The sequence below is a fragment of the Schistocerca cancellata genome, chromosome 5 (assembly GCF_023864275.1).
Source record: "Schistocerca cancellata isolate TAMUIC-IGC-003103 chromosome 5, iqSchCanc2.1, whole genome shotgun sequence".
In the NCBI taxonomy this organism is placed as follows: Eukaryota; Metazoa; Arthropoda; class Insecta; order Orthoptera; family Acrididae; genus Schistocerca; species Schistocerca cancellata.
In genome coordinates, this window is record NC_064630.1 from 428,782,530 (window position 1) to 428,809,562 (window position 27,033).

Here is a 27,033-nt window from a genome sequence, read left to right on the forward strand (position 1 = left end):
CCTACTTTTTAGTAAAATTCTAACGTCATTCTTTCTATTGTTTCTATTCAGTAGTCGAATCTTTACAATATGTGAAACAAAAAACTTAAAACAAGACAGTGTAAAAATCTTACTGCAAGCAGTTGAAGCTGTCTTGTAGATTAAGCCAATCGATCAAACTCACTCCTCAGAAACAGCGCGCTTATATGTACGTAACGTCGAATATGACAGAGTATATTTTCATTAAACTAATTAGAAAGTATCAGGTCCTATTAGAAAACGTGAAGGCCAGGGGAAAAAATTTCTGGAAATAGTGAGACGCGAACCAGCAATACATCACGCAATACCTCACAAGTACGTAACCCCACTCACTGCGCTATACCAACCATGAGTAATATACTACGCACATACTTGACCTCTTACCATCTCCTGAAAGCTTTTATCGTACATATGTCGTTAAGTAACATTTAAATACAGCAAATTGCACCAAGAACGATACGTTTTTGTTGGATCCTCCGTGTGGCGTTGCCTTCAAATGTCACATTGTCGTAATACGCAAGTTAGAAAAATTATTTAACCACAAATATGTTTCCCGTCATTTTATTACAACAAAGTAGATAATGAACGACGGGTTTTCGAGAAATCCTTAATTTGCGGGTGCTTACAAACGGCATATTTACCTATGGACTTCAACTGAATGCCAATATGGCGTCTAGTGTGTACCGAAGAGAGATGGAAAGCGAGGCCCACGAGAAGACAGGCCACGGCGCGTATATCACACAGCATGTGACACACAGCAGGTTTTACAAATACCAGCAACTGTCCCTGACGGGGGTCGAGTAGCTATTTCAGACGAGTTTAATAATTGTTGACTGCGCGTTTAAAATCATGTAAGCTGTCGATACCACACCATAGTGTTAATGACTTTAGTGGGTACTTCTCAATTACATGTTGATTTACTGTGGGTCCTTCACAGACAATACGACTAGTGTGACGTCACAAGTGCATTACACGGCTAGTATTTCTCGTTGGCCCCGGATGGCAAGCATGTGACGTTGGTTGCGTTCTTCCATCTAATTGGTCCACGTTCAAACGCACCTTCTGAATTCTGACGTGCTAGGTATTGCTCTGCACATTCGAGAAAACTCCCCAACGACCGAGCGAGGAGACACAGTAGCTAGGACACCGGACTCGCATTCGGAAGTACGATGAGTCACACCCGCGTCCGACCATCCTGATCTAGCTTTTCCGTGATTTCCCTAAATCACTTCAGGCAAATTCCGGGATGGTTCCCTTGAGAGAGCATAGCCTATTTCCTTCCCCATCCTTCCCTTTGCGATGGGACCGATGGCCTCGCTGTTTGGTCTCCTCTCCCAAATCAACCAACCAACCAACTCCCCGACGTGCTTTTTCCACACTATGGCGTCAGAAATTCGGTACATTCAATGTTCAACATTCGATTGCGCGGTCCCTGTGCAGTCGGCTTTAATTACTTATTACATGTAAATATTGTCACACGATGAGTACTTTTTGAAGTTGAACGGCGTGTTGCGAGCTGAGCAGTTGCAGCGTGGTAAGTGTGCGTCGTGTCGCAGCAGCGGACTCGGTGTTCCTGGGAGGTTCCGGTGAGGACGCGAGCGGGTCCGGCTCTGGGTCGGGGTCCGGGTCTGGGTCCGGGTGCGGGGAGGCGCGCTCGCTGCAGTGCCCCACGTGCGGCTGCGCGCAGCCGCTGGCCGCCGGCGGGGTGCGCGCGCTGCCGCCCGACTTCCCGCTGCAGAGCCGCCTGCGCGCCGCCGCCGCCGCCTCCGCTGCGCCGCCGGCCGCCGCCGCGACGCACGACGACGCAGAGCCCGCCGTAGCGCCGCTCTGCGACCTCTGCTCCACCAACGTTCAGGTAGAGTTGTAAACCTACCGTAGACTATCGTAAGTGAGCGTAGGCTACGATAGTTTTCCTAGTAGCTTCGATCAGTTAAGGTCGTACCCGCATTACCTGTACGTTAGGTGTGTTGCATACCTATCGGGCGCTACCTCTTAACGATAGTTCTCTTTACTGTACGTTTGCGACCAGTGTCTCACTAGATTCCCCTGAAAACAGAATGTGGTAAAATGTCTAGAAACTAAGTTGATGATATACAGGGTGTTACAAAAAGGTACGGCCAAACTTTCAGGAAACATTCCTCACACACAAAGAAAGAAAATATGTTATGTGGACATGTGTCCGGAAACGCTTACTTTCCATGGTAGAGCTCATTTTATTCCTTCTCTTCAAATCACATTAATCATGGAATGGAAACACACAGCAACAGAACGTACCAGCGTGACTTCAAACACTTTGTTACAGGAAATGTTCAAAATGTCCTCCGTTAGCGAGGATACATGCATCCACCCTCCGTCGCATGGAATCCCTGATGAGCTGATGCAGCCCTGGAGAATGGCGTATTGTATCACAGCCGTCCACAATACGAGCACGAAGTCTCTACATTTGGTATCGCGGTTGCGTAGACAAGAGCTTTCAAATGCCCCCATAAACGAAAGTCAAGAGGGTTTAGGTCAGGAGAGCGTGGAGGCCATGGAATTGGTCCGCCTCTACCAATCCATCGGTCACTGAATCTGTTTTTGAGAAGCGTACGAACATTTCGACTGAAATGTGCAGGAGCTCCATCGTAAATGAACCACATGTTGTGTCGTACTTGTAAAGGCACATGTTCTAGCAGCACAGGTAGAGTATCCCGTATGAAATCATGATAACGTGCTCCATTGAGCGTAGGTGGAAGAACATGAGGCCCAATCGAGACATCACCAACAATGCCTGCCCAAACGTTCACACAAAATCTGTGTTGATGACGTGATTGCACAATTGCGTGCGGATTCTCGTCGGCTCACACATGTTGATTGTGAAAATTTACAATTTGATCACTTTGGAATGAAGCCTCATCCGTAAAGAGAACATTTGCACTGAAATTAGGATTGACACATTGTTGGATGAACCATTCGCAGAAGTGTACCCGTGGAAGCCAATCAGCTGCCGATAGTGCCTGCACACGCTGTACATGGTACGGAAACAACTGGTTCTCCCGTAGCACTCTCCATACAGTGACGTGGTCAACGTTACCTTGTACAGGAGCAACTCCTCTGACGCTGACATTAGGGTTATCGTCAACTGCACGAAGAATTGCCTCGTCCATTGCAGGTGTCCTCGTCGTTCTAGATCTGCCCCAGTCGCGAGTCATAGGCTTCCGTGCTCCCTAAGACGCCGATCAATTGCTTCGAACGTCTTCCTTTCGGGGCACCTTCGTTCTGGAAATCTGTCTCGATACAAACGTACCGCGCCACGGCTATTGCCCCGTGCTAATCCATACATCAAATGGGCATCTGCCAACTCCGCATTTGTAAACATTGCACTGACTGCAAAACCACGTTAGTGATGAACATTAACCTGTTGATGCTGCGTACTGATGTGCTTGATGCTAGTACTGTAGAGCAATGAGTCGCATGTCAACACAAGCACCGAAGTCAACATTACCTTCCTTCAATTGGGCCAACTGGCGGTGAATCGAGGAAGTACAGTACATACTGACGAAACTAAAATGAGCTCTAACATGGAAATTAAGCGTTTCCGGACACATGTCCACATAACATCTTTTCTTTATTTGTGTGTGAGGAATGTTTCCTGAAAGTTTGGTCGTACCTTTCTGTAACACCCTGTATAAAGGGCTGGGTAACGTACAGAACACTGATCTTCCAAATGCTTGTCCTCCTGACTGTTACTTGAAAGTAAACAGCATTCATAGCAAGATCATATCAAATATCGCTTCAACACTTCGTCGAACTTGTAGAAAACATATATCTGTTTTTTTAATAACTTTTGCATTTATCAATAACAACAGGAAACTCTTGCCTTTGATCATGATATATATAGAGAACCGTTCAAAACGAAGTAACAAGTAGTTTTCAAACATTTATTGCTTTCAAACTACAAAAGATAGAACACAGTTCCAAATTCCAACGTTCCTGAGAAGTTCACATTTTTATGCTCTCAGTGTGAGCACCGTATATTACACGCCAAATATCAAAACCGTCGCTCATTTCCTGCCACACACGAAGCAGTTGGTCTCTCGTTATCCAATTCACAGCTTCAACAATGCGATGTCGAAGGCTTTCTACAGTGTCAGCTACATAAGGGAACGCTTGTAAAACAGGGGAGTTGCTCGACGCGTGCACCAAAATCAACGTTATGTGGCGCCGTCATGGAATCGGTTCCAACTGACAGGTAGTGTTGAGGACTTACACCGCACAGGCAGTCAAAGTTCGACAGGTGCACAAGATGATCGATATCTAAGATTTTTTAATCAAAGCACCTTTGGATAAGAGCTCCAGAACTGAATTCGGTGTTCGAAGCAGCTACCGGACGTCATGTATCTCATCAAACTGTTAGGAGACGATTGCATGATGTGAAGCCCCATTCCCGACGACCATGGTAAGCTCCACATCGTACACCACAGCACCATGGAGTCCATTACAGATGAGTAAGCAATCGTAGCAAAACGGACGCCTCAGAATTGCCGTCAGATATCGTTTACGGAAGAAACTCGGATCTGTTTGCACCCTGATAATCGCAGAAAACGTGTTTGGAGACAACCCGGTAATATCGGGCACCTCCAATACTTTGTCCCATATGTGCGACAAGGTGGTGATGGAGTGATGTCTTGCGGTGGCATTACGTCGAGCCACCGTACACCTCTCGTAGTTCTCAAAGACAAGCCACTGCCGAATGGTACAGGGCCGAGTCTCTACAACCAATAATGGGACAGTTTCGCCATCATTTTGGTTACAATTTGATCTTTGTGGATGATGACTCGCGTGATCATCGTGCTGCTCTCGCGAACACGTTCCTTCAGCACGATAGAATCACCAAAATGGAGTGGCCTGTCTGTTCCCCGGCCATGGAGCCATTCGAGCATGAGTGGAATCGACTGAAGGAGCTCTTTTTGGACGTCGACAACGACCACTTACTCTATACGACTTACGCAGAATCGCCATTGTGGACAATGTGAACCAGTGCTGGCTTGATAATCTCATCGATAGTATGCTGCGACGGATTCAAGCCTGCATCCGAAAAATGGTACGTTCCACTACGTACTGACGTTTCTCAGCAGCACTGTGTAGAACCACCCATGGGAAAGAGTCTATTTTGTCGTTACACAAATGTTTTTTTAAATTTTTTTACTTATTTACCAGCTGGTCTCAATCACGCGTTACTGTGGCTCAGTCAGGTTAAATGGAAAAGAAAGAAAGGTGGAAGCACACGTTTCTAATATGTACGGTAATTGGACAAACGTCCCAATCTCCTTTTCTCCCCTGTCTGTCCACGTCCTCCTCCCCCTATCTTCGTACATCTCCTCCTTCTCCCCCTCTCTGTTCATCACATCCCATCTCTCTCCATTTCCTCCTGTCCCTGTCTCTCTTTCCCTCTCTCTATGCATCACCACCGGCCCCCTTCCTCTGTCGATCTTCTCCACCCTCCTCTCTCTCGATCTCCTCCTGACACCTCTCTCTCCCACTCTCTCTGTCCGTCACTCTCTCCTACCTTTCTATGTCCATCTTCTCCTTCTCCTCTCTCTCTCTGTCTTCTCCTGCAGCCCCTCTCTATCCACCTCTTCCTTTCCGCTTTCTATCTCCATTTCCTCTCACCCATCTGTCCATCTCCTCTTCCCCCTTCTCTCTGATCTTGAGCCTTATTTATTGTTATTGCATATTCAGATTCTGTACTAGTATTCTAATCATAAGCTGATAAGCCATAAACACTATTTTCCTGTTTGTTAACAACGTTTCAATAACGAGAGGCAGAGATGCTAACTACTATGAATCAATCGTAATAATTACTAATTTCATCCAGTAATTACGACTTTACAAACTATATGGCAAAAATTACGATTTTATCGATTTTTTGTTGATTTGTAAGTGTAAGCGTGTGAAGAGCTTCTTTACAACTTGAATTCTCAACAATATTTCTTTTCACATTTTTCGTAAACAGTTGGTATACTTGCCCTTTTGTGTGCCTCGTAGAATTTTGATTACACCAAATACCATGTATGGTATATGGCTTCACTCATCGTTATGTATATCTTGCGTAATTTTTCCCTTTCCTAGTCACATATTGGCTCTTCCTGGAGAGCTCCCGCGCTGGTGTCTTTAAAGTTTTGTTGCGACTACAAATTGGAGTCAAGCTACGTTTAGCAAATAATATGCATGTGCGTGACGTATTAACAAGCGTTTACTGCATTTATCGTAAGCAAATTAACATAGAATGCTCTTCTAGCGCATGCTAAGCGTATGTCGAGGAAATATGCTGGAAAGATACTGAAATAAATAATGAAGCGATTTCAGGTGCAGCAAAATGTATATGGCTCTGTTTACTGCGCTCCTCCAAATCTGACTCGTCCGTTTTGTGTAGAGGATGTAGCCGGTGTTTTTCAGTTGCGCTTGGTGGAAGAGACGATTGCCGCAAGTACGTGGCTAGCAAAATTCATTCAGATACCATGAATCTGAGGGACATGAACAAGAATTCCACAGTTTTTACTAAATGAAAGTTTGGTAAGAAAGGCAGAGACGTTATTTACGATATTCGTTCTTGAGTCTGGAGCCGAGCGACCGCTACGGTCGCAGGTTCGAATCCTGCCTCGGGCATGGATGTGTGTGATGTCCTTAGGTTAGTTAGGTTTAATTAGTTCTAAGTTCTAGGCGACTGATAACCTTAGAAGTTAAGTCGCATAGTGCTCAGAACCACCTCGTTCTTGAGCACAATTTACCTTTAACATGCAGGACGTTTGTTCAAGAAAATGTTTCCTCATTCGGAAATAGCCTCCAAATACGGTTGTGCAGGAACAAAAGCCGGAGCGCTAATTGAAAGTGTGGCTTCTGCAACTGAGGGAAAGGTAACAAAGTAAATGAAATCCCAGCCCTTTGCCCTGGAAACAGACGGCAGTAATGATATGAATGAAAAAAAAGGCCCTACACAGTAGTTGTGTCGCTTTTCGACGCCGAAACTATACAGATTTTAACAGTAATTCTCTCAATTCGAGAATCCAACAACAATACAGATAAAGGAATATTCAGTGTTTTGGATAAGTAACTAAAGAAGAACGAGATTTTGTAAGATAACTCTATACGTTTCACATGTGACAATGCAAGTACTATGACTGTTGTTTACAAAGGTGTACGTTCCTTTATTTGTAAAGAAAAAAATACTAATGTTCGCGTGCAGGGTTATGCTTGTCATATTGTGCACTTAGCTGCTGAAATAGCTGTAATGATCTTGTCTTTTAATTGACATTTCTTGTTACGTATTAAAGAGTTTAAAGAGGCAAAATGCTTTTGAGGTATCTCAGCAAATCTTTGGTGAAAAGTCACATAAAATATTGATGTATGTTTCTACTGGATGGTTGCCTCTGCTACATTCTCTCTCTGTTCTTCCACCTGGCAACTCCTTAAATGCATTCGTCCAACAAGAGGCCCCACTTATACATAAACTTCATCCAGAATTAAACGATCTTTTCAGTGATCTTATTGTTCATTTTGTGAGAGCATCCTCAGTTCCAGAGTCCGATAGTCCTTTGTTCGTATGAAATGTGGGTCTGTTAAGTTGCAGAAAAGTGGCAGTGAGTTGGTCACTAGAGCCACTCTGTAGGAATTCTGGACGTGTGGGATGTCGCATTGCCCTGCTGTAATTGTCAAAGTCTGTCGGAATGCACAATGGACATGAGTGGATGCAGGTGATCAGACAGTATGCTTACGCACGTGTCATCTGTCAGAGTCGTATTTAGACGTATCAGGCGTCCCATATCCCTCCAACTGCACACGCCCCTCGCCATTACAGAGCCTGCAGCATCCTGAGCAGACTCTGCTGACATGCAGAGTCCAAGGATTCATGAGGCTGTCTCCATACCCGTACACATCCATCCGCTCAATAGAATTTGAAACGAGACTCGTCCGACCAGGCAACATGTTTCCAGCCATCAACAGTCGAGTGTAAGTGCTGATGGGCTCAGGCGAGGCGTAAAGCTTTGTGTCGTGCAGTCATCAAGAGTACACGAATGGGCCTTTTGCTCCGAAAGCCCATACCGATTACGTTTCGTTGAATGGTTCGCTCGCTGACGCTTGTTGACGGCCCAGCAATGAAATCTGCAGCAATTTGTGGAAAGGTTGCATTTCTGTCACGTTGAACGACTGTCTTCTGCCGTTCTTGCTGGATTTTTTTCCAGTCGCAGCGATGTCAGTGATTTGATGCTTTACCGGATTCCTGATATTCACACTACACTCGTGGAATCGTCGTACGTGAAAATCTTCACTTCATCGCTACCTCGGAGATGCTGTGTCCCATCGCTCGAGTGCCGACTATAACACCGCGTTCAAACTCACTTAGCCGGCCGGAGTGGCCGAGCGGTTCTAGGCGCTACAGTCTGGAACCGCGCGACCACTACAATCGCAGGTTCGTATCGTGTCTCGCGCGTGGATGTGTGTGATGTCCTTAGGTTAGTTAGGTTTAAGTAGTTCTAAGTTCTAGGGGACTGATGACCACAGCAGGTAAGTTACATAGTGCTCAGAGCTATTTGAACCACTTTTTTTTTTTTTTTTAACTCCCTTAAATTTTGATAACCTGCCATTGTAGCGGCAGTAATCGATGTAACAACTGCACCAGACACTTGTTGTCTTATATAGGTGTTGCCGACCGCAGCGCCGAATCCCGCCTGTTCACGTAGCTCTGTATTTGAATACGCATGCGTGTACCAGTTTCCCTGGCGCTTCAGTGTGTATAAAATTAAGTTACGTTCTAGATTTTGTCGTTAATAAATATTCCGAAACCCTGTGTGTTAAGTAGAGCTCGTGTCTCTTTTGATAAGTTGCGAGTGAGCATTGCGCGGTGTGCCGCAGGCGAGCAGCCGGTGCGCGGACTGCATGTCGTGGCTGTGCGCCTTCTGCGCGGAGGCGCACGGCCGCCAGCGGGCCACGTCAGCCCACGCGCTGCTCTCGCTGGGCGAGGCGCGCCGCCCGCGCCCCGCCGCCTCTGCCGCTGCCAGCGCCGGGGTGCGCCGCCCCGCGCCGGCCACGTGCGCGCTGCACCCGGGCCAGGAGCTGCGGCTGTTCTGCGCGACGTGCGCGCGGCCCGTGTGCCGCGACTGCGCGCAGGCGCCCGGCGCCGCCCACCGCGGCCACTCGCTGGAGGCGGCCGCGCGCGCCGCCCAGCTCTGCGCCAGGGGGCTGCGAGACGCGCTCGAGCGCGCCAGGCCCGTCGCCGAGCAGGCCGCGCTCGCCCTCGACCGCCTCGGCCACCTCGAGAAGAGGATACAGGTCAGCGGGCGCACCCCTCGCCTGCCTCGCGCCGCATACCACTAGTGCTGCGCACATTTGCAAATCACCGAAGCTGTAATCGACGCCTTAACACGATGGCCGATAATAACCGACCCCAAAACATTGATATTTTTAACATCGACGTTAAACGATGAAATTATACACTGGTGCACCACACGTAAGGGCAAAATATGCCTTTCCCATGATCTATCACTGCCGAGGAACACAGTTCGATGAAACATGAACCGTACATAGAACTGCTGCACAATGGTGCTGGAGGTAATGGAACCAAGTACGCAATAAGACAATAATTACACTGAAGTAGCTGTGAATCACGATCGTCCCCTGGACATTACAGAGGCGTGTGTGTCCACCACTGATGACACTGACTCTTGTAACGTATTCCCGTGCTGGTCAAAAGGCTGGCAAGGAGTTCTTTCAGTAGGGCCTTCAATTCCTCCGCCAGCTTGGTTGACAACTGCCGGATAGTGAAAGTGGTGTAATATGTCTCACCGAAGCATCCTACACGCCCACGATGGGATTTAACACAGGAAAAGGGACAGGCCAGTCCATTCGCCGAATGTCCTCTCAGCCGAGCGGTCTGAGGCGCTGCAAAAAATTCAAATGGCTCTGAGCACTATGGGACTCAACATCTTAGGTCATAAGTCCCCTTGAGGCGCTGCAGTCATGGACTGTGCGGCTGATGCCGGCGGAGGTTCGAGTCCTCCCTCGGGCATGGGTGTGTGTATTTGTCCTTAGGATAATTTAGGTTATGTAGTGTTTAAGCTTAGGGACTGATGACCTTAGCGGTTAAGTCCCATAAGATTTCACACACATTTGAAATTTATTTTTTTTTTCTTTTTTTTTTTTAATGTCCACCGCGCGGGATTAGCCGAGCGGTCTAGGGCGCTTGGCAGTCATGGACTGTGCGGCTGGTCCCGGCGGAGGTTCTAGTTCTCCCTCGGGCATGGGTATGTGCGTTTGTCCTTAGGATAATTTAGGTTAAGTAGTTTGCAAGCTTAGGGACCGATGACCTTAGCAGTTAAGTCCCATAAGATTTCACACACATTTGAACATTTTGAATGTCCTCTCGCTCCAAGAGCTCCTCCACCTGTGCTGTTCAATGCCATCACAATAAAAATGAAATCAGGGACGAATACGCCCCAGAAAGACGCACTTGCGGAGGGAATAAAGGGTCAGAATAACGTTGACTGGTGAGTGTGCCGTGTTCAAAGATTCGGACGTCAGTGCGCCGAGTCAACATCATATCTCCCCACCCCGTAACACGTAGACCACGGAAACCATCCTGTGCTACATGTCTGTGGGCGTACCCTCACAGGGCGAGAGGTTGGAACACGTAATGCACCCAGGAACATTGTCGAACATGATCGTTTTGGTGGTCTAGGTGTTATGGTGTGGCGAGGTATTATGCTGCATGGATGTACTTACCTCCAAGCCTTTGAACATTCACCAGTTTGTGTTATCGTGACACTGTACACCTCCCTCGTGTGTGTCTTTTCACTAGCGGGTTCGGCCTTCATTTCGTCTTTGTGGATGACAATACATGACTGCATCGAACAGCACAGCCGCAGGATATGTTCAAATGAGAGGGTATTGGGAGAATGGACTGGAATTCCCGTTCACCCGACTTAAATTCAATCGATGGCGTGTGGAATGCGTTGGAGAGACGTATTGCAATACACCTTCACATGCGGCAAAGACTCGTCCCTCAGTTGTCAACAGCGCTAGTGGATATATGGAATGCCCTACCAAAAGAACTTATCATGTTTATAGCCAGCATGGGAGCACGTCGCAGAGCGGGCAGTGCCGTCCGAGGTGATTACACACCGTATTTCCTATCATATACCGGCTTTTCTAATTTCCAGAGGACGACTGTGAACTGCGGTTGGTTCAGTGTAAATATGCTCTTTCAATAAAAGTGTTATCTCCCCTCGTCACACTGCATATTTCCTTCCTTTACCTTCTGTACTACAGTGTAGCAATACTTTCTATGTATGCTCCAAGTTTTATAGAGCTACACTATGTGATCAAAAGTATCCGGACACCACCAAAAATATACGTTTTCCATGTTAGGTGCATTCGGTTGCCACCTCCTGCCAGGCACTCCATATAAGCGACCTCAATAGTCATTACACATCGAAAGAGAGCAGAATGGGGCAATCCGCGGAATTCACGGACTTCGAACGTGGTCTGATGATTGGGTATCACTTGTGTCATACGTCTCTACGCGAGATTTACACACTCTTAAACATCCCTAGGTCCACTGTTTTCGATGTGAGCGTGAAGTGGAAACGTGAAGGGACACGTACAGCACAAAAGCGTAAAGACGGACCTCGTCTGTTGACTGACAGAGACCGCCAACAGTTGAAGAGGGTCGTAAGATCTAATAGGTAGCCATCTATCGAGAACATCACACAGCAATTACAAAATGCTTCAGAATCCACTGCAAGTACTATGATAGTTAGGTGGGAGGTGAGAAAACTTGGATTTCATGGTCGAACAGCTGCTCATAAGCCACACATCACGCTAGTAAATGCCAAACGACGCCTCGCTTGGTGTAAAGAGAGTAAACATTGGACGCTTGAACAACCGAAAAACGTTGTGTGGAGTGACGAATCACGGTACACAATGTGGCAGGGTGTGGGTGTGGCGAATGCTGGGTGAACGTTATCTGCAGCGTGTGTAGTGCCAACAGTAAAATTCGGAGACAGTGGTGTTATGGTGTGGTGTGGTCGTGTTTTTCATGGAGGGGGCTTGCACCCCTTGTTGTTTTGCGTGGCACTATCACAGCACAGGCCTACATTGATGTTTGAAGCACCTTATTGCTTTCCACTGTTGAACAGCAGTTCGGGGATGGTGATTGCGTTTGTCAACAAGATCGAGCATCTGTACATAATGCACGACCTGTGACGGAGTGGTTACACGACAATAACATCCCTGTAATGGACTAGCTTGCACAGAGTCCTGACATGAATCCTATATCCTTTGGAATGTTTCGTAACGCCGACTTCGTGCCAGGCCTCACCGACCGGCATCATTACCTCGCCACAGTGCAGCACTCCGTGAAGAATGGGCTGCCATTCTCCAAGAAACCTTCCAGCACTTGATTGAACGTATGCCTACGAGAGTGGAAGCTGTCATCAAGGCCACGGGTGGGCCAACACCATATTGAATTTCAGCATTACCGATGGAGAGCGCCACGAACTTGTAAGTCATTTTCAACCAGGTGTCCTGATACTTTTGATCACATAGTGTATGTTACAGGGTACGAGGGAGGGTCGAAAAGTTTCTGGCCTGACAAATAAAGAGTGACAGAAATTACATAATACCAATTTATTTTTCAATACAACATCCGTGTACATTAATACACTGGCGCACGATCAGATTAATTTCAGCAAACCATTCAAATAAAAGGTCCTCGATTTCGAGTCCAACCACGTGTTCACAGCATCAATCAATGCATTATTATCAAATCGTCATCCTTTGAGGTCTTTTTTAGGTTTGGGAAAAGAAAGAAGTTTGATGGAGCCAAATATGGAGAATATGGCGGATGACGTAACAATTCGTACCCGCAGCCATGTATAGTTTCCAGTGTCGTGAGGGCTTCGTCCGCCGGTGCGTTGTCCTGATGCAAAAGAACTCCGCGAGCCAATTTTCGGCGCCTTCTTTTTCTTTATCTCTTCTCTCAAACGGCGCAGGAGGGTGCAGTAGTACGGTGCATTGATAGTTACGCCCTTTTGCAAGTCATTCACTATAATTACCTCTTTTGCATCCCAGAAGACCTATGCCACCACCTTACCGGCTGATTTTTGCACCTGTAATTTTTTTGGGGTGGGAGATGAAGGGTGTTTCTATTGTTATGACTGTTGCTTTGTCTCGGGATCAATCTGGTGAACCCACGTTTCGTCCTTTGTCACATACCTTGCAAAAAAGCCATCTTCATCCGCTTCAAATTGACGGAAAATTTCTTCACAACACGCTTCCGTCTCTGATCTGCTTTCAAGTCTTCCGGGCCCCACCGAGATGAAACTTTCCATACTCCAAAAATATCCACAACAACGTCATGACCAGGCCAATGGCAAATTCCAAGCGTGGTTTTAATGTGTTGCAACGTTGTTCGACGACCCTGCAAAATCGTATCGTGAATTGCAGTCACTGTTTCACCAGTGCAAGGCCTTCCGCTCCTTGGTGCATCTTCCACACTCGTTTTTCCTCGTTTGAAGTCGAACACCCAGTTTTTCACTGTTTCATAAGACGGAGCACTGTCCTTAAGTGTATTCCGCATGTCCTCCGCAATTTCCTTGGGCGTCATTCCCTTCAAATGAAGAAATTCAAACACTGCACAGTTCTTGATTCTCTCGATATTCGCCATTCTGCTTACTCTGCCGTATACAACGCATTCTAGAGGCAAAACAAACGAAGCTGGAGCCACGAAATTTAACTTTCATACCCACAAATGGTCTCCATAAAAGTAGGTGGTGTTTTTTGTGCGAGACATTACAGTAACTATCTCAGGCTAGAGACTTTTCGACCACCCCTCGTAGTTACACAATATGCGAACATTAGTTTCGTCCTTAAGATGGCGTAAAAAGTAGCATGCAAATACAGCTAATGCTGAAAACTTCCTTTTCGTCCGTTCTTCGGAGCATCCGTAGCGTCGTGCGAAATCACACTCGCGGCCGCGATCGGAATCCTCGCACTGTGTGGATTTTATCGGAAACGTTTACTGGCGGACCTGGATTAATTCTCTACTTTGCTACATCTCCAAGATCAGTATAAATAAAGATCGACAACTTCGCTTTGGCCCGAGAGATAGGGTTACACTTCACGACTCGAAAGCCAGTAACTAAAAGCCCTGTAAGTTATCCAATTACTTTCATATCAGATTACAACATCCGACCACTGGATTCGAATATGATCACCGCTAATAGTTCAGTGCACAGACTTTAACCGGTTACTAGCAAACTACCGCAAAATCGCACAACAAAACGGGGATACAGTTAAAAGTCAACAGGGAAAGAAACACATAAAACATCACTCTCAAATCTGCCCACAATCATGCGAAACACCTACGCATGGAAAGTTACAGCAAGCCGCAACACTAATTGTGAGCAGATCTAAGCTATGAGTTTAATGTGCACAACTTAATTGGATAACGCTAATTTTTGTTAGTGCTAGTTATAGGTTCTAAAGTGGGGATTTGCACATAGAACATTTAATTTGAAGGTGCGGTGTCTAACAGAAACAGTATTTCATTTAAACTCGTTAATTTGTTCACTGAAGACATCAGTCATACGCATGAATCGTGAGGAAATGTGGAGTAGTGTACAACACAAATTCCAATTAGCGGCTGTAATTGATTACAAACGTTACTCGATTGGACGAGAAGATATGCCCTGATGGCTTTAAAGTCGATCACAAAATCAGTTGTAAAACTAGTTAATCCCACAAGAAAAATAGTGACTTAGCGTGGCGACTAACTATAAAGCTCACATACTCAACACGCCAAGGCTGAATCTGAAACCGGCACTCGTATAGAGTTGCACACGTGCGGATGAAGAATGCCGTGACACTACTGCTGTCGCTTATGCTCACCACAGCTGTACAAGACCGCTTCGGTGATAACTTGAGTTTAATTATTGTCTTTGAGTAAAAGTGTTATCTCCCTTCGTCTCGCTGCGTTGTGAGGATGGCTCTCGATTGAAGAGGAGGGCGCGTGCTCGTCTTCTAAAATGAGCTCATCTCTGTCTCCCATGTACGTGGCTGGCATGCACAAGATGCGCACAGCTCCGCGTTCCCCTAAGAAGACTACATGCGTCCTCCTCCGCATCTCCACAAGAAGTTCCTCAATTTTTGGTGAATTCTAACGCCCTGCTGTCTTCACCCACTGAACCGTACCTGCCCGCCAATAGCGGAAAATGCAGAACACAGCGGCCCAATAGCGAAGTTCTTTCTACAGACAAAACCCCGCCAAAAGCAACACGTCGTGATCTGACGCCAATCACTCAACAAAAAGCCCATCTGCTACTAAAGAAAGGCCGCTTCAGCGGCGTCTTCATGACAGTACCGATTAAAATACTAATGACACGTTTTCGTCACCAGCAACTACCTTTACATCAGAGGTCCTCTGAAATTCTAACACCAGCTCACGAGGCTGGGCTATTATTTTCTGCAGGCCGTGTTTTCTTCCTAAAAGCATCAGTGTTGCGATGTTTCTAAGAATTCGTTATCGATATTGAAACATTGATGTTTAAAGTCCCATACTAGATATTTCGTAAATATCAATCATCATCGAACGTCCCTACATGCGACGTGACGGCTCGGTCAATACCCTCTAGCGGCCAATCCACATATAACATATTGTTCTTGGCCGTGCTTGGGGAATAAAACCCCAAACAAGTTCCATTAGCGGGAGCATAAAATGACCAATGGATTGCCCTCATTTCTGCTCCTCTACGCCAGTAATATGCCTCATATACCTAGCTGGTAGAAACAGCAGTACTTTCTGAAATAGGTACTTTATTTCCTTTCTCATTTTAGAATGCTGTTTGAGCACTGTCTCCCAAAAGCATTCATCAAAAAATTACCTGTGATGAATAAAGCTTGGCATCGCTCTCAAAATCAACCGACTAGAAAAATTTTTATTTAAAATACGTCAGGTTACCAAGGAAGAATGAGCTGGCAAGTGTGTTCTTTTGTAATCATTTCTAAGCGAAACAACTGTTGTAAACTTAAACGTATTATTTTTTACTTGAAAATAGCTTCCGTGAGTTAATTAAAAGAGGGGTATAAGAATGAAGCATAAAAAAATGTTTTCCGTCTACACTTTAACGTAAACAGTTATACTTCTTTTTTATTCCTAGCTTAGTTGATCAGCGCTATCAAGATTTTTTAATTGTATTAGCGGATCAGCACAAATGTGAAAAAATATTCATCATCATCTTCCTTTGAAGGATTAGGCTGTTACCTATTCCGTATTCGCAAACAAAGTCATTCCCATCTTTTTCTAGACCTTCCAATATCTCCTTTCCCATTTGGCTTGTAGTTCAAGATCTTCTGAGGAATTCTGTGACCTGGCATTCTCATAAGGTGTTGTTTCCAATCTTCACGATATTCTTGAGTTTTTTCATTCATGCTGAAAATATTTAATTCTGGTCTAATATCTTATTTTCTAATCTTTTCTTCTGCAACTCTTCGTCTTCCTCAGGAACCTCATCTCCGCTGTTTGAATTTTGTTTTCTTGTCTTTTTGTGGTAACCCAGCTTTCGCTTCCTTAGGATAACACCCGAACGACCATTACCATATAGAATTTCATATAGTTTCTTTTTGTACTTTATGGCCCAATGTTCTGCTAATGGTACCACTGACAGATTGGAATTTTTGTATTTTATTTTCAATATCAGGGTCCAAATCAAAACTTATAACACAGTCTAATAACAGATTTGAGACACTTGTTCTAAAACTGAATTATCTAAAACAGTTTTTGATCTGACTGGATATTTTCCTCGGAATGCAATTATTTTTGTTTTGTTACCAGAAATTTTAAAGTTGTACTTCTTGTAAATTTCGTTTAGCTGATATACTGATCTATGGAGGTCATCTTCATTCTTTTGAATGATAACGATGTCATCAGCAAACAAAGGTACATTCAGGTATTCCTCATTCGTTATCTTAATTCCTTTGTTTACTTTACATTTCCATTTGCGAAGAATGAAGTCAATGTAGATACTGAAAAGGGTAGGCATACTTCACATCCTAGTATAACTCCTTGGTTGATAATTACTTCTTCTAATCGATTCGTACCTGTGTTTATTACATTGTGTCTAGTTTTGTAAAGACTTTGCACTACCTCTATTAGGCAATAAGGATACCCACATCAGAGATAATCTACCACAGCCTATAAAGGCTTTCCCGAGGTCGATAAAGACCACATGGGTTTCTGTATTAATTTCTCTGTGTTTTTCTATGATGTTTTTAATTACAAACACGTTGTCTATGCATAAATGACCTGATCTAAATCCATTTTGTTCTTCAGAAATAATAGCTTCTGTGATGTTCTTCATGCAATTATTTATAATCTTTGAATGTAGTTTATAGCAAGCGTTTAGAAGGCTTACGCCACGATGGTTCTTACAGTCATTACGTTTCCCTTTTTTGAAAAAAGATATTACTTCTGCTGTATACCAAGCGTCTGGGATCTTGCAGTTCGACCAGCATTCATTTATTAATTGTAAAAGTCTTTTATCTATTGGTAACCCTCCATATTTAATTAGCTCTGCATTTATTCCGTCTATTCAGTAGCTTTTCTGTTCTTCATGCCTTTCGAAGCCTATTGTAGTTTGGCCATAGTAATTGGATCTACTGTTTCATTGTTCATACTTCCTCCAGTATCATCTTTGGCCTTCTGTGTACACCACAGATCTGTATAATGATTTATCCATTGTTCATTGGGTTCATTGTTCAGTGAGACAGTGTCTTTCTTCCTTGTTGAGGGCGTTCATGACCTTGTGTACACATTGCTGTCCATCGTATACGTCGTGTTATAAACTGCTTGTGCGTAAGTAAAGTGACTTTGTGCTCTGACGGACTGTTGGCAGAATATCTCGCAATTTTGTTTCTTACCCATGTTTGCGACTGATTGCCAGAGATCGCCAGTGGAGAAAACGCAGCTAGCTGCTGCATTGACAGATCTTGTCTCCTATGAATGCGATGCTCTGTTGCCACGGTGGATTACGGTTTTGCACAAGGACTTCCATCCACAGTTTTTTTGTCTTCTGTATACCGAAAATCACTGGATATTTTAGAGGGTTCCAGGAGAAAAATAAATTGTAGGTGGAAATTTGTGTCCAAAACCGTCTTCCACTGAAGCAAGAGAGCATCACATTCACAGGAGACAAGGCCCGTCCACGTAACAGCTAGCTCCATCTTCTCCACTGTCGATCGTGGTAATCAGTCGTGATCACTGAAAAACAAACAACTTGGCGAGACGTTCCGCCTATGGTCCGTCAGCGTACAATGTCACGTTTGCTGTCGAAGGGGTGGTGTAGTGGCAGACGCTGGCACCTATAACTCCGACGCTCTGTAATGCCACTGGATGACGGTTCCAGGCACACGTTCTTATCCTCAGTTTGCTCCTGATAACACCCGCCACTGCCTCTCGAAGCCTGTCGCTATCTTTTGTAACGCCCTGTTTATACATTTCACTGTTGATGTAAGTTAGACAAGGTGACGGAATCTCCCTTCTCCCCGTTATTTAATTTTCAACTGTCTTAGAAGGAAAAAAAGGAACTCTTCGTCCAGGCTTTGACGGCTCAAGGGATGTCGAACAGCTGCCGTGTCATCTTCTGCCATCCGGCGTCATGCGGATGCGGTATAGAGGAGCATGTACTCAGCACACCGCTCTCCCGGCCGTTTTACCGACTTTCAAGACCAGTGAGCCGCTACTTCTCAGTCAAGTAGCTCCTCAGTTGGCATCACGAGTCTGGGTGCACCCTGCACCAGTCTTCCCACCAAGGAAAACCGTTTGCAGGTGTTCTGAATGGCAGCCACGTACGCTGACCACTCACTTACGGAGGCGGACTGTCTGAAAAAAAATGATCCTAAAATAGCGAAAACTAAAATTGAAGTCCAAGATTGAAGATCCAATGAAATTAGGAAGAACAAGTATTAAGAAGCCTTCTTAGCTTTTGTAAAAAGGTTGATGACTCTAGGTCAGTAAATTCAAACACCACAAAAACATATAAAAATTCTTAACGAAAAATCAGAAAGAGTAGGTCTCAAAATATCCTTTGACGAAATAAAGTACATATCTAGTAAAAACCTGGCATCAAAACTCTCTAAAAATTAAATATGAGAAAATTGTGCGAGTTTCTCAGATCAAATATTTTTGGCGCAACCATTCTGGGGACTGGCCTGGAAAAGATTTGTGATGAACTGTATTGCCACAACATGGAAACAGCCTTTAGACTTACAAAAGATATTTGTAACAAAAAATGCGCGTCAAAATGCGGAAAACTGAGATACGGCAACATAATCATCAAACCAGAGTATCTTTATGGGGCAGAGGCATTCCTTTTAAACAGAAAGAGTGATACTGAAGACATGCAAGAGAGAGGACAACTAATCTGAAATAATTTACATCCAAGTAATGATGAAGACGGAACGTACAGACTATGAGCAAATTCAGACTTGAAAAAACTCAGTCTAAAATTCTGTGGACATATTAAAAGAATGTAACCACCCAGATTAATTAGACAGATTGGGGGACTGTATGAAAGTGGTAGTAAAGATAAAATTAACACAAGAAACGGACTGAATTTGTAAAAGAAGACCTCAAAGAAGCACAGATAACACAACTTGACATATCAAAGATAAAAAATTGGTTTAAGATTCACAACAGGACAGCTGGATTGGTGGAAAATCCCAAGAAGACCAGAACTGCTTAGTCTGACAGGTGGTAAAGAGCCAATGCTAAGAGAAAGAAAGTAATACGGGCTCAAAGGAAAATTCTGGAGATGCTCCTTGTACATCGTGAGGTTCAATAATACCCAAACATCTGTTTTTAATAAAATTATCCGTATTGTTGTTGTTGTGGTCTTCAGTCCAGAGACTGGTTTGATGCAGCTCTCCATGCTACTCTATCCTGTGCAAGCTTCTTCACCTCCCAGTACCTACTGCAACCTACATCGTTCTGAATCTGTTTAGTGTATTCATCTCTTGGTCTCCCTCTACGATTTTTACCCTCCGCGCTGCCCTCCAATACTAAATTGGAGATCCCTTGATGCCTCAGAATATGTCCTACCCAATGATCCCTTCTTCTAAGCAAGTTGTGCCACGAATTTCTCTTCTCCCCAATCCTATTCAATACCTCCTCATTAGTTATGTGATCTACCAATCTAACCTCCAGCATTCTTCTGTAGCACCACATTTCGAAAGCTTCTATTCTCTGTTTGTCTAAACTATTTATCGTCCACGTTCCACTTCCATACATGGCTACACTCCATACATATACTTTCAGAAACGATTTCCTGGCACTTAAATCTATACTCGATGTTAACAAATTTCTCTTCTTCAGAAACGCTTTCCTTACCATTGCCAGTCTACATTTTATATTATCTCTACTTCAACCACCATCAGTTATTTTGCTCCCCAAATAGCAAAACTCCTTTACTACTTTAAGTGTCTCATTTCCTAATCTAATTCCCTCATCGTCACCCGACTTAATTCGACTGCATTCAATTATCCTCGTTTTGCTTTTTTGATGTTCATGTCCTTTCATGACACTGTCCATTCCATTCAGCTGCTCTTCCAGGTCCTTTGCTGTCTCTGACAGAATTACAATGTCATCGGCGAAACTCAAAGTTTTAATTTATTCTCCACGGATTTCAATTCCTACACGGAATTTTTCTTTTGTTTCCTTTACTGCTTGCTCAATATACAGACTGAATAACATTGGGGGACAGGCTACCCAACCACTGCTTCCCTTTCATGCCCCTCGACTATTATAACTGCCATCTGGTTTCTGTACAAATTGTAAATAGCCTTTCGCTCCCTGTATTTTACCCCTGTCACCTTCAGAATTTGAAAGAGAATATTCCAGTCAACATTGTCAAAAGCTTTCTCTAGGTCTACAAATGCTAGAAACGTAGATTTGCCTTTCCTTAATCTTATACCATGAAATAAGTGGACAACCATTATACTATACCAGATCCTAAAGTATTCACCAGCAGCGCGTCATGATACAATTCATTCTTTGAACTCGTCACAGTAAAAATTCTCAAAATGTTTAAAAGCGTATACACAACACATAAAAACTGACATCGAAGCAACAACGAAAAACACCCATCCCACATTCAGGTGACGCTTGAATATGTAGTATAACTTGTGGCATGTCGTTGTTCGACTATGCTGTGCCAGTGGTAATAAAGAAAACAAATACATGAATTGCATATCTCTTAACCCAGACACATTGTGAAAATTACGGAATCTGAATAATATTACATTTTGAAAATTACTGAATCTAAATAATATAATCCCAGTCTCATTTTGTTTATTGTTCTTTCCCCCCCAACCCCCACCCCCCAACCATTACGGTTGGGGAGTGGGCTATCAGCTCTACAAACATCCCGCTTATGTCAAGCATTGTTTATAAATGTATGAGCAAGATACTATATAAATTTAATGAGAAGTAGGTTACACGTGTATTTACATTTATAAATAAGTTCTGATTGATATAAACGTTGCTGTTCTTTTGGTTCTTTCTAAGATTAAAGGAAAGAAGATTTTTAAGAAAAACTGCATGCACACAGTCGTACATAAAACGTGGGCGCAGAAAATTGGAAGGATTTAAAATAAATAAATAAAAACAGAAGAAATGCACATTCACTAAACATTGAGAGAACCTGCTCTTGGAATGGGCATTAGGGGAGGGAAAGTCAGGTGTTCTTTAGGATCTTAGAATGTGTATATAAACAAGAGAAGTCAGATGGGGTGTAACATAAAGATGAGAGCAAGTGGAGGAGGAGTGTGGAAGGTGGTAGGCAGATAATAGTAGGTGAGTTGGTGTGCCATGGAGTGGGAAAGGAAAGGACCAAAGCAGAAGGAAGCTGGGTAGGATTGGGACAAAGGCTTACAGTTGAAATGACATAAATATCGAGGCGGGTTTCATTGTTTGGGGGGGGGGGGGGGGGGGAAGTCCGCTTAAGTTGCAATAGGGTATTGTTGAGAGTGTGTGTAGGTTTAGAAATGGAAAGATAGAGTGCATGGTAATCAAGGATTTGGAGGGTGTCACAGAACATGGGTGGAGCAGATATCAAGGCAACAGTGGTGTAGGAGAGGTTATAATGGTTCAACTTTTGTAAGTTTGGAATTCTGCGGGGGTTGCAATTTTCATGTTTGGCTGCTTAGTAGCTTTAGTGTAATGTGGGCTGTCTGCTGGATGGTTAGTAGATAAGATTTTCAAATTATTAGCCGTTCGAGTGTTAGTCCAAATTATTTGAATTTTTTTGTTAACTGAATAGTATGGTTGTAAATAGTTAGGCAAAAGCCATATGTATGGAAGTTCTGTGTGGGTCATCCTATTACTACTGACTGTGTTATGTTGGGACTTATCTTCATGAGAAAAACTGTTCAAGATAGAGCTGGAAGAATCGCTGAGACTTTTTGGGTATTGGGCAGAGGGCAAGAAAAACAGTGTCATCAGCAAACTGAAAGTGGTGGAAAAGGAGTCGGAAGTTTAGGCAGTTATTCCAAAGGATTGACGTACTTAAGTATGCAAATATACTAACCCGTTTATACATTATCTGATCAGAAGTATGCAGACGCCTATTGGTGGATATTAATATGATTTGTGTCCACTCTTCACCTTTATGACAGATTTAACTCTGCTGAGGACACTTTCAATGTCTGAACGTCTGTGGAGAAATGTTAGCCCATTCATTCTCAAGAGCCGAAACCAGAAAGGGTAGTGATGCTTGGGACTAGAATCTGTAGCGAAGTCGACATTCTGACTCATCCTGGAGGTGTTCCATTGGGTTCAGGTGAGGACTCTGGGCAGGTCAGTCCATTTCAGGGATGCTATTGTCCACAAACCATTGCCACACAGATGCTGATTTATGACAAGGTGGATTGTCATGCTGATACAATCAGTCATGGTCTGTGAACTGTTCCTCTGCTGTACACAGTACATAATGCTGCAAAATGTGTTAATACCTTCCACATTAAGTGTTTTCTTAAGGGAAATAAGGGGATCACACCCTAAGTACAGAAAACAGCCCATGTAGTGTAACACAACTTCCTTTGTACTTCATTGATGGCACTAGCCATGATGGCGGGAATCATTCTCCAGGTATTCACCAAACTCAAGCCCTTCCATTGGATTGCCACACGGTATAGCGTGATACATCACTCCAAATCATTAGTTTCTAATCATCCAGTGTCTAGGGGCGTCACTCTATAGACCAGTCTTGATTTAGCTGTGTATGTTCCTTCGCATTTCTCTTTCACAGTCACGTCACCAACAGCCGAGTTGTACAGCTTTAGAAGGGCGAAATGGATTTGTTACTCAGGTGACATCCAGTGACTGACCTACATTCAAAGTTACTCAGCTCTCCTGGCCGACAAGTTTTGCTGTTACTGCTTCTCTACCGACAACACAATATTCTCTGCCTCGTTTTATACCGTAGAGTCCGTCCCTCATAAAGTCTAGTGATCAATTTCGCATTACATAGGGGTGTCCTGACACTTTTGATCAGGTAGTGTAGGGTTACACAGTGAGGTGGCAAAGCCATGGGATAGAGATATGCACATATACAGATGGTGGTAATATCGCACACAAAAGGGCATTGCATTGCCGGAGCTGTCATTTGTAATCTGGTGACTCATGTGACAGGGCTTCCGACGTCATTATGGCCGCATGATGGGAATTAACAGACTTCGAACATGGAATGGTAGTTACAGCTAGACGCATGGAACATTCCATTTCGGAAATCGTTAGGGAGTTCAATATCCGAGATCCACAGTGTCAAGGCAGTGCCGAGAATACTAAATTTCGGGCATTAACTCTCACCACAGACAATGCAGTGGCCGACGGCCTTCACTTAAAGACCGAGAGCAGCTGCGTTTGCGTAGAGTTCTCAGAGCTAATAGACAAGCAACACTGTTCGAAATAACTGCAGAAATCAATGTGGGACGTACGACGAACGGATCCTTCAGGACAGTGAGGCAAAACTTCGGCATTAACTGGCTACGGCAGCAGGAGGCCGACGCGAGTGTCTTTGCTAGCAGCACTACATCGCCTGCAACGCCTGTCCTGGGCTCGTGACCATATCGATTCGACCCTATACTACTGGAAAATTGTGGCCTGATTTCTGCTGGTAAGAGCTGATGGTAGTGTTCGATAGTGGCGCTTACTCCACGAAGCCATGGTCCCAAGTTGTCATTAAGGCATTGTGTAAGCCGGTGGTGGTTCCATAATGGTGTGAGCAGTGTTTACATGGAATCGTCTGGGTCCTCTGGTTCAACTGAAACAATCATTGATTGGAAGTGATTATGTTCGGCTACTTGGAGACCATCTGCTGCCGTTCATGGACTTCATGTTCCCAAACAACAATGGAATTTTTATGGATTACAATGAGCCATGTTACAGGACCGCAATTGTTCGCAATTGGTTTGAAACCATTCTGGACAATTCGAGCGAATGATGTCTCCACCCAGAACGTCCGTGGTGAATTCTGTCGAACATTTACGGGACATAATCGAGAGGTAATTTCGTGCACAAAATCTTGCACTGACAACACTTTCGCATTTATGGACGGCTGCAGAGGTAGCATGGCTCAATATTTCTGCAGGATTCTACCAACGACTTCCTGAGTCCATGCCACGTCGTGATGATGCACTGCGCCAGGCAAAAGGAGGTCCAAGACGATATTAGGAGGTATCCCATTACTTGCCATTTCAGTGTATTACCGTTTCATTTTACAATGAAAAAATAACAACTGTGTCTGAGCAGGTTGACTCATTGACAATTATTAATATCAGTATAATGGAAGAAAATGTGTTAGGAAGCAAGGCGTGTGGAATAATCATTCTTTACTACACTATTGGTCATTAAAATTGCTACACCAAGAAGAAATGCAGATGATAAAAAGGGTATTCATGGGACAAATATATTATACTAGAACTGACATGTCATTACATTTTCACGCAATTTGGGTGCATAGATCCTGAGAAATCAGTACCCAGAACAACCACCTCTGGCCGTAATAACGGCCCTGATACGCCTGGGCATTGAGTCAAACAGAGCTTGGATGGCGTGTACAGGTACGGCTGTGCCCTTGCAGCTTCAACACGATACCACAGTTCATCAAGAGTAGTGACTGGCATATTGTGGCGAGCCAGTTGCTCGGCCACCATTGACCAGACGTTTTCAATTGGTGAGAAATCTGGAGAACGTGCTTGCCAGGGCAGCAGTCGAACATTTTCTGTATCCAGAAAGGCCTGTACAGGCCCTGCAACATGCGGTCGTACATTATCCTGCTGAAATGTAGGGTTTCGCAGGGATCTAATGAAGGGTAGAGCCACGGGTCGTAACACATCTGAAATGTAACGTCCACTGTTCAAAGTGCCGTCAATGCGAACAAGAGGAGACCGAGACGTGTAACCAATGGCACCCCATACCATCACGCAGGGTGATACGCCAGTATGGCGATGACGAATACACGCTTCCAATGTGCGTTCACCGCGATGTCGCCAAACACGGATGCGACCATCATGATGCTGTAAACAGAACCTGGATTCATCCGAAAAAATGACGTTTTGCCATTCGTGCACCCAGGTTCGTCGTTGTGTACACCATCGCAGGCGCTCCTGTCTGTGATGCAGCGTCAAGGGTAACCGCGGACATGGTCTCCGAGCTGATAGTCCATGCTGCTGCAAACGTCGTCGAACTGTTCGTGCAGATGGTTGTTGTCTTGTAAACGTCCCCATCTGTTGATTCAGGGATCGAGACGTGGCTGCACGATCCGTTACAGCCATGCGGATAAGATGCCTGTCATCTCGACTGCTAGTGATACGAAGCCATTGGGATCCAGCACGGCGTTCCGTATTACCCTCCTGAACTCACCAATTCCATATTCTGCTAAGAGCCATTGGATCTCGACCAACGCAAGCAGCAACGTCGCGATACGATAAACCGCAGACGCGATAGCCTAAAATCCGACCTTTATCAAAGTCGGAACCGTGATGGTACGCATTTGTCCTCCTTACACGAGGCATCACAACAACATTTCACCAGACAACGCCGGTCAACTGCTGTGTGTGTATGAGAAATCGGTTAGAAACTTTCCTCATGTGAGCACGTTGTAGGTGTCGCCACCGGCGCCAACCTTGTGTGAATGCTCTGAAAAGCTAATTATTTGCATATCACAGCATCCTGTCGGTTAAATTTCGGGTCTGTAGCCCGTCATGTTCGTGGTGTAGCAATTTTATGGCCAGTAGTGTAGAACTGGAAAGACATTGGCACCATTTCCTGGAAACTGAAAATCATTCATTACTAAAAGCAATTACCAAATGTGGAAAAGCATTGAGATGAGGCGGTTTCCCCTGTCTTGCATGACACAGCAATGCAGTATCTACATTTAATTACATTCGCTGGAACGTCACCCCTAGTGTTTTTCGTTTGATCGTTTGTTCGTACTCGCTATGCTCCTCGTTGTTCCACTCTGTGTGGGGAATGTTTCCTTTCTCATGACTCGGCTGGTGGGCGCAGACGCGGTGCAGCCAGGTGTCGGACGAGGTGGAGCGCTTCATCGAGTCGTACTCGGCGGCGCTGGAGGAGCACCGGCGCTCGCTGCAGCGGCAGGTGCAGGAGGCGCGCGCCGCCAAGCTGCAGCTGGTCGAGGCGCACGCCCGCCACCTGCACAGCCGCGCCGACCAGGCCGCCACCGCCGTCGCCTTCACCGAGGACCTCCTCGCAGAGGCCTCCGACGTCGAGGTGCGTCTTCCACCCCCTCACCAGCTCCACCTACAAACTGACACGTCTTACACGGAGATCGCCAGACCTGTTAATCACGGATTTTGAAGAGACTTATGTATGTTATAGAGGGAGAGGGGCCTGTTCTGATTAGGCTTTTCACGCGACGGCCCATAGTTTCCGGAAAAATCGATGTCGACTCCTTCATGTGTGTC

General features: G+C 44.8%; 1 protein-coding gene across 1 annotated transcript in view; it reads left to right on the forward strand.

Moving 5' to 3' along the window:
* The window catches only part of LOC126188582 (tripartite motif-containing protein 45), a 197,765-nt gene that overhangs the window by 128,179 nt on the left and 42,553 nt on the right, over positions 1 to 27,033 (forward strand). The window contains exons 3-5 of the mRNA XM_049930184.1: positions 1,575 to 1,873; positions 8,911 to 9,327; positions 26,615 to 26,839. Of these exons, the coding sequence (XP_049786141.1) occupies positions 1,575 to 1,873; positions 8,911 to 9,327; positions 26,615 to 26,839 (941 nt within the window). The remainder of the gene's footprint in view (positions 1 to 1,574; positions 1,874 to 8,910; positions 9,328 to 26,614; positions 26,840 to 27,033) is intronic.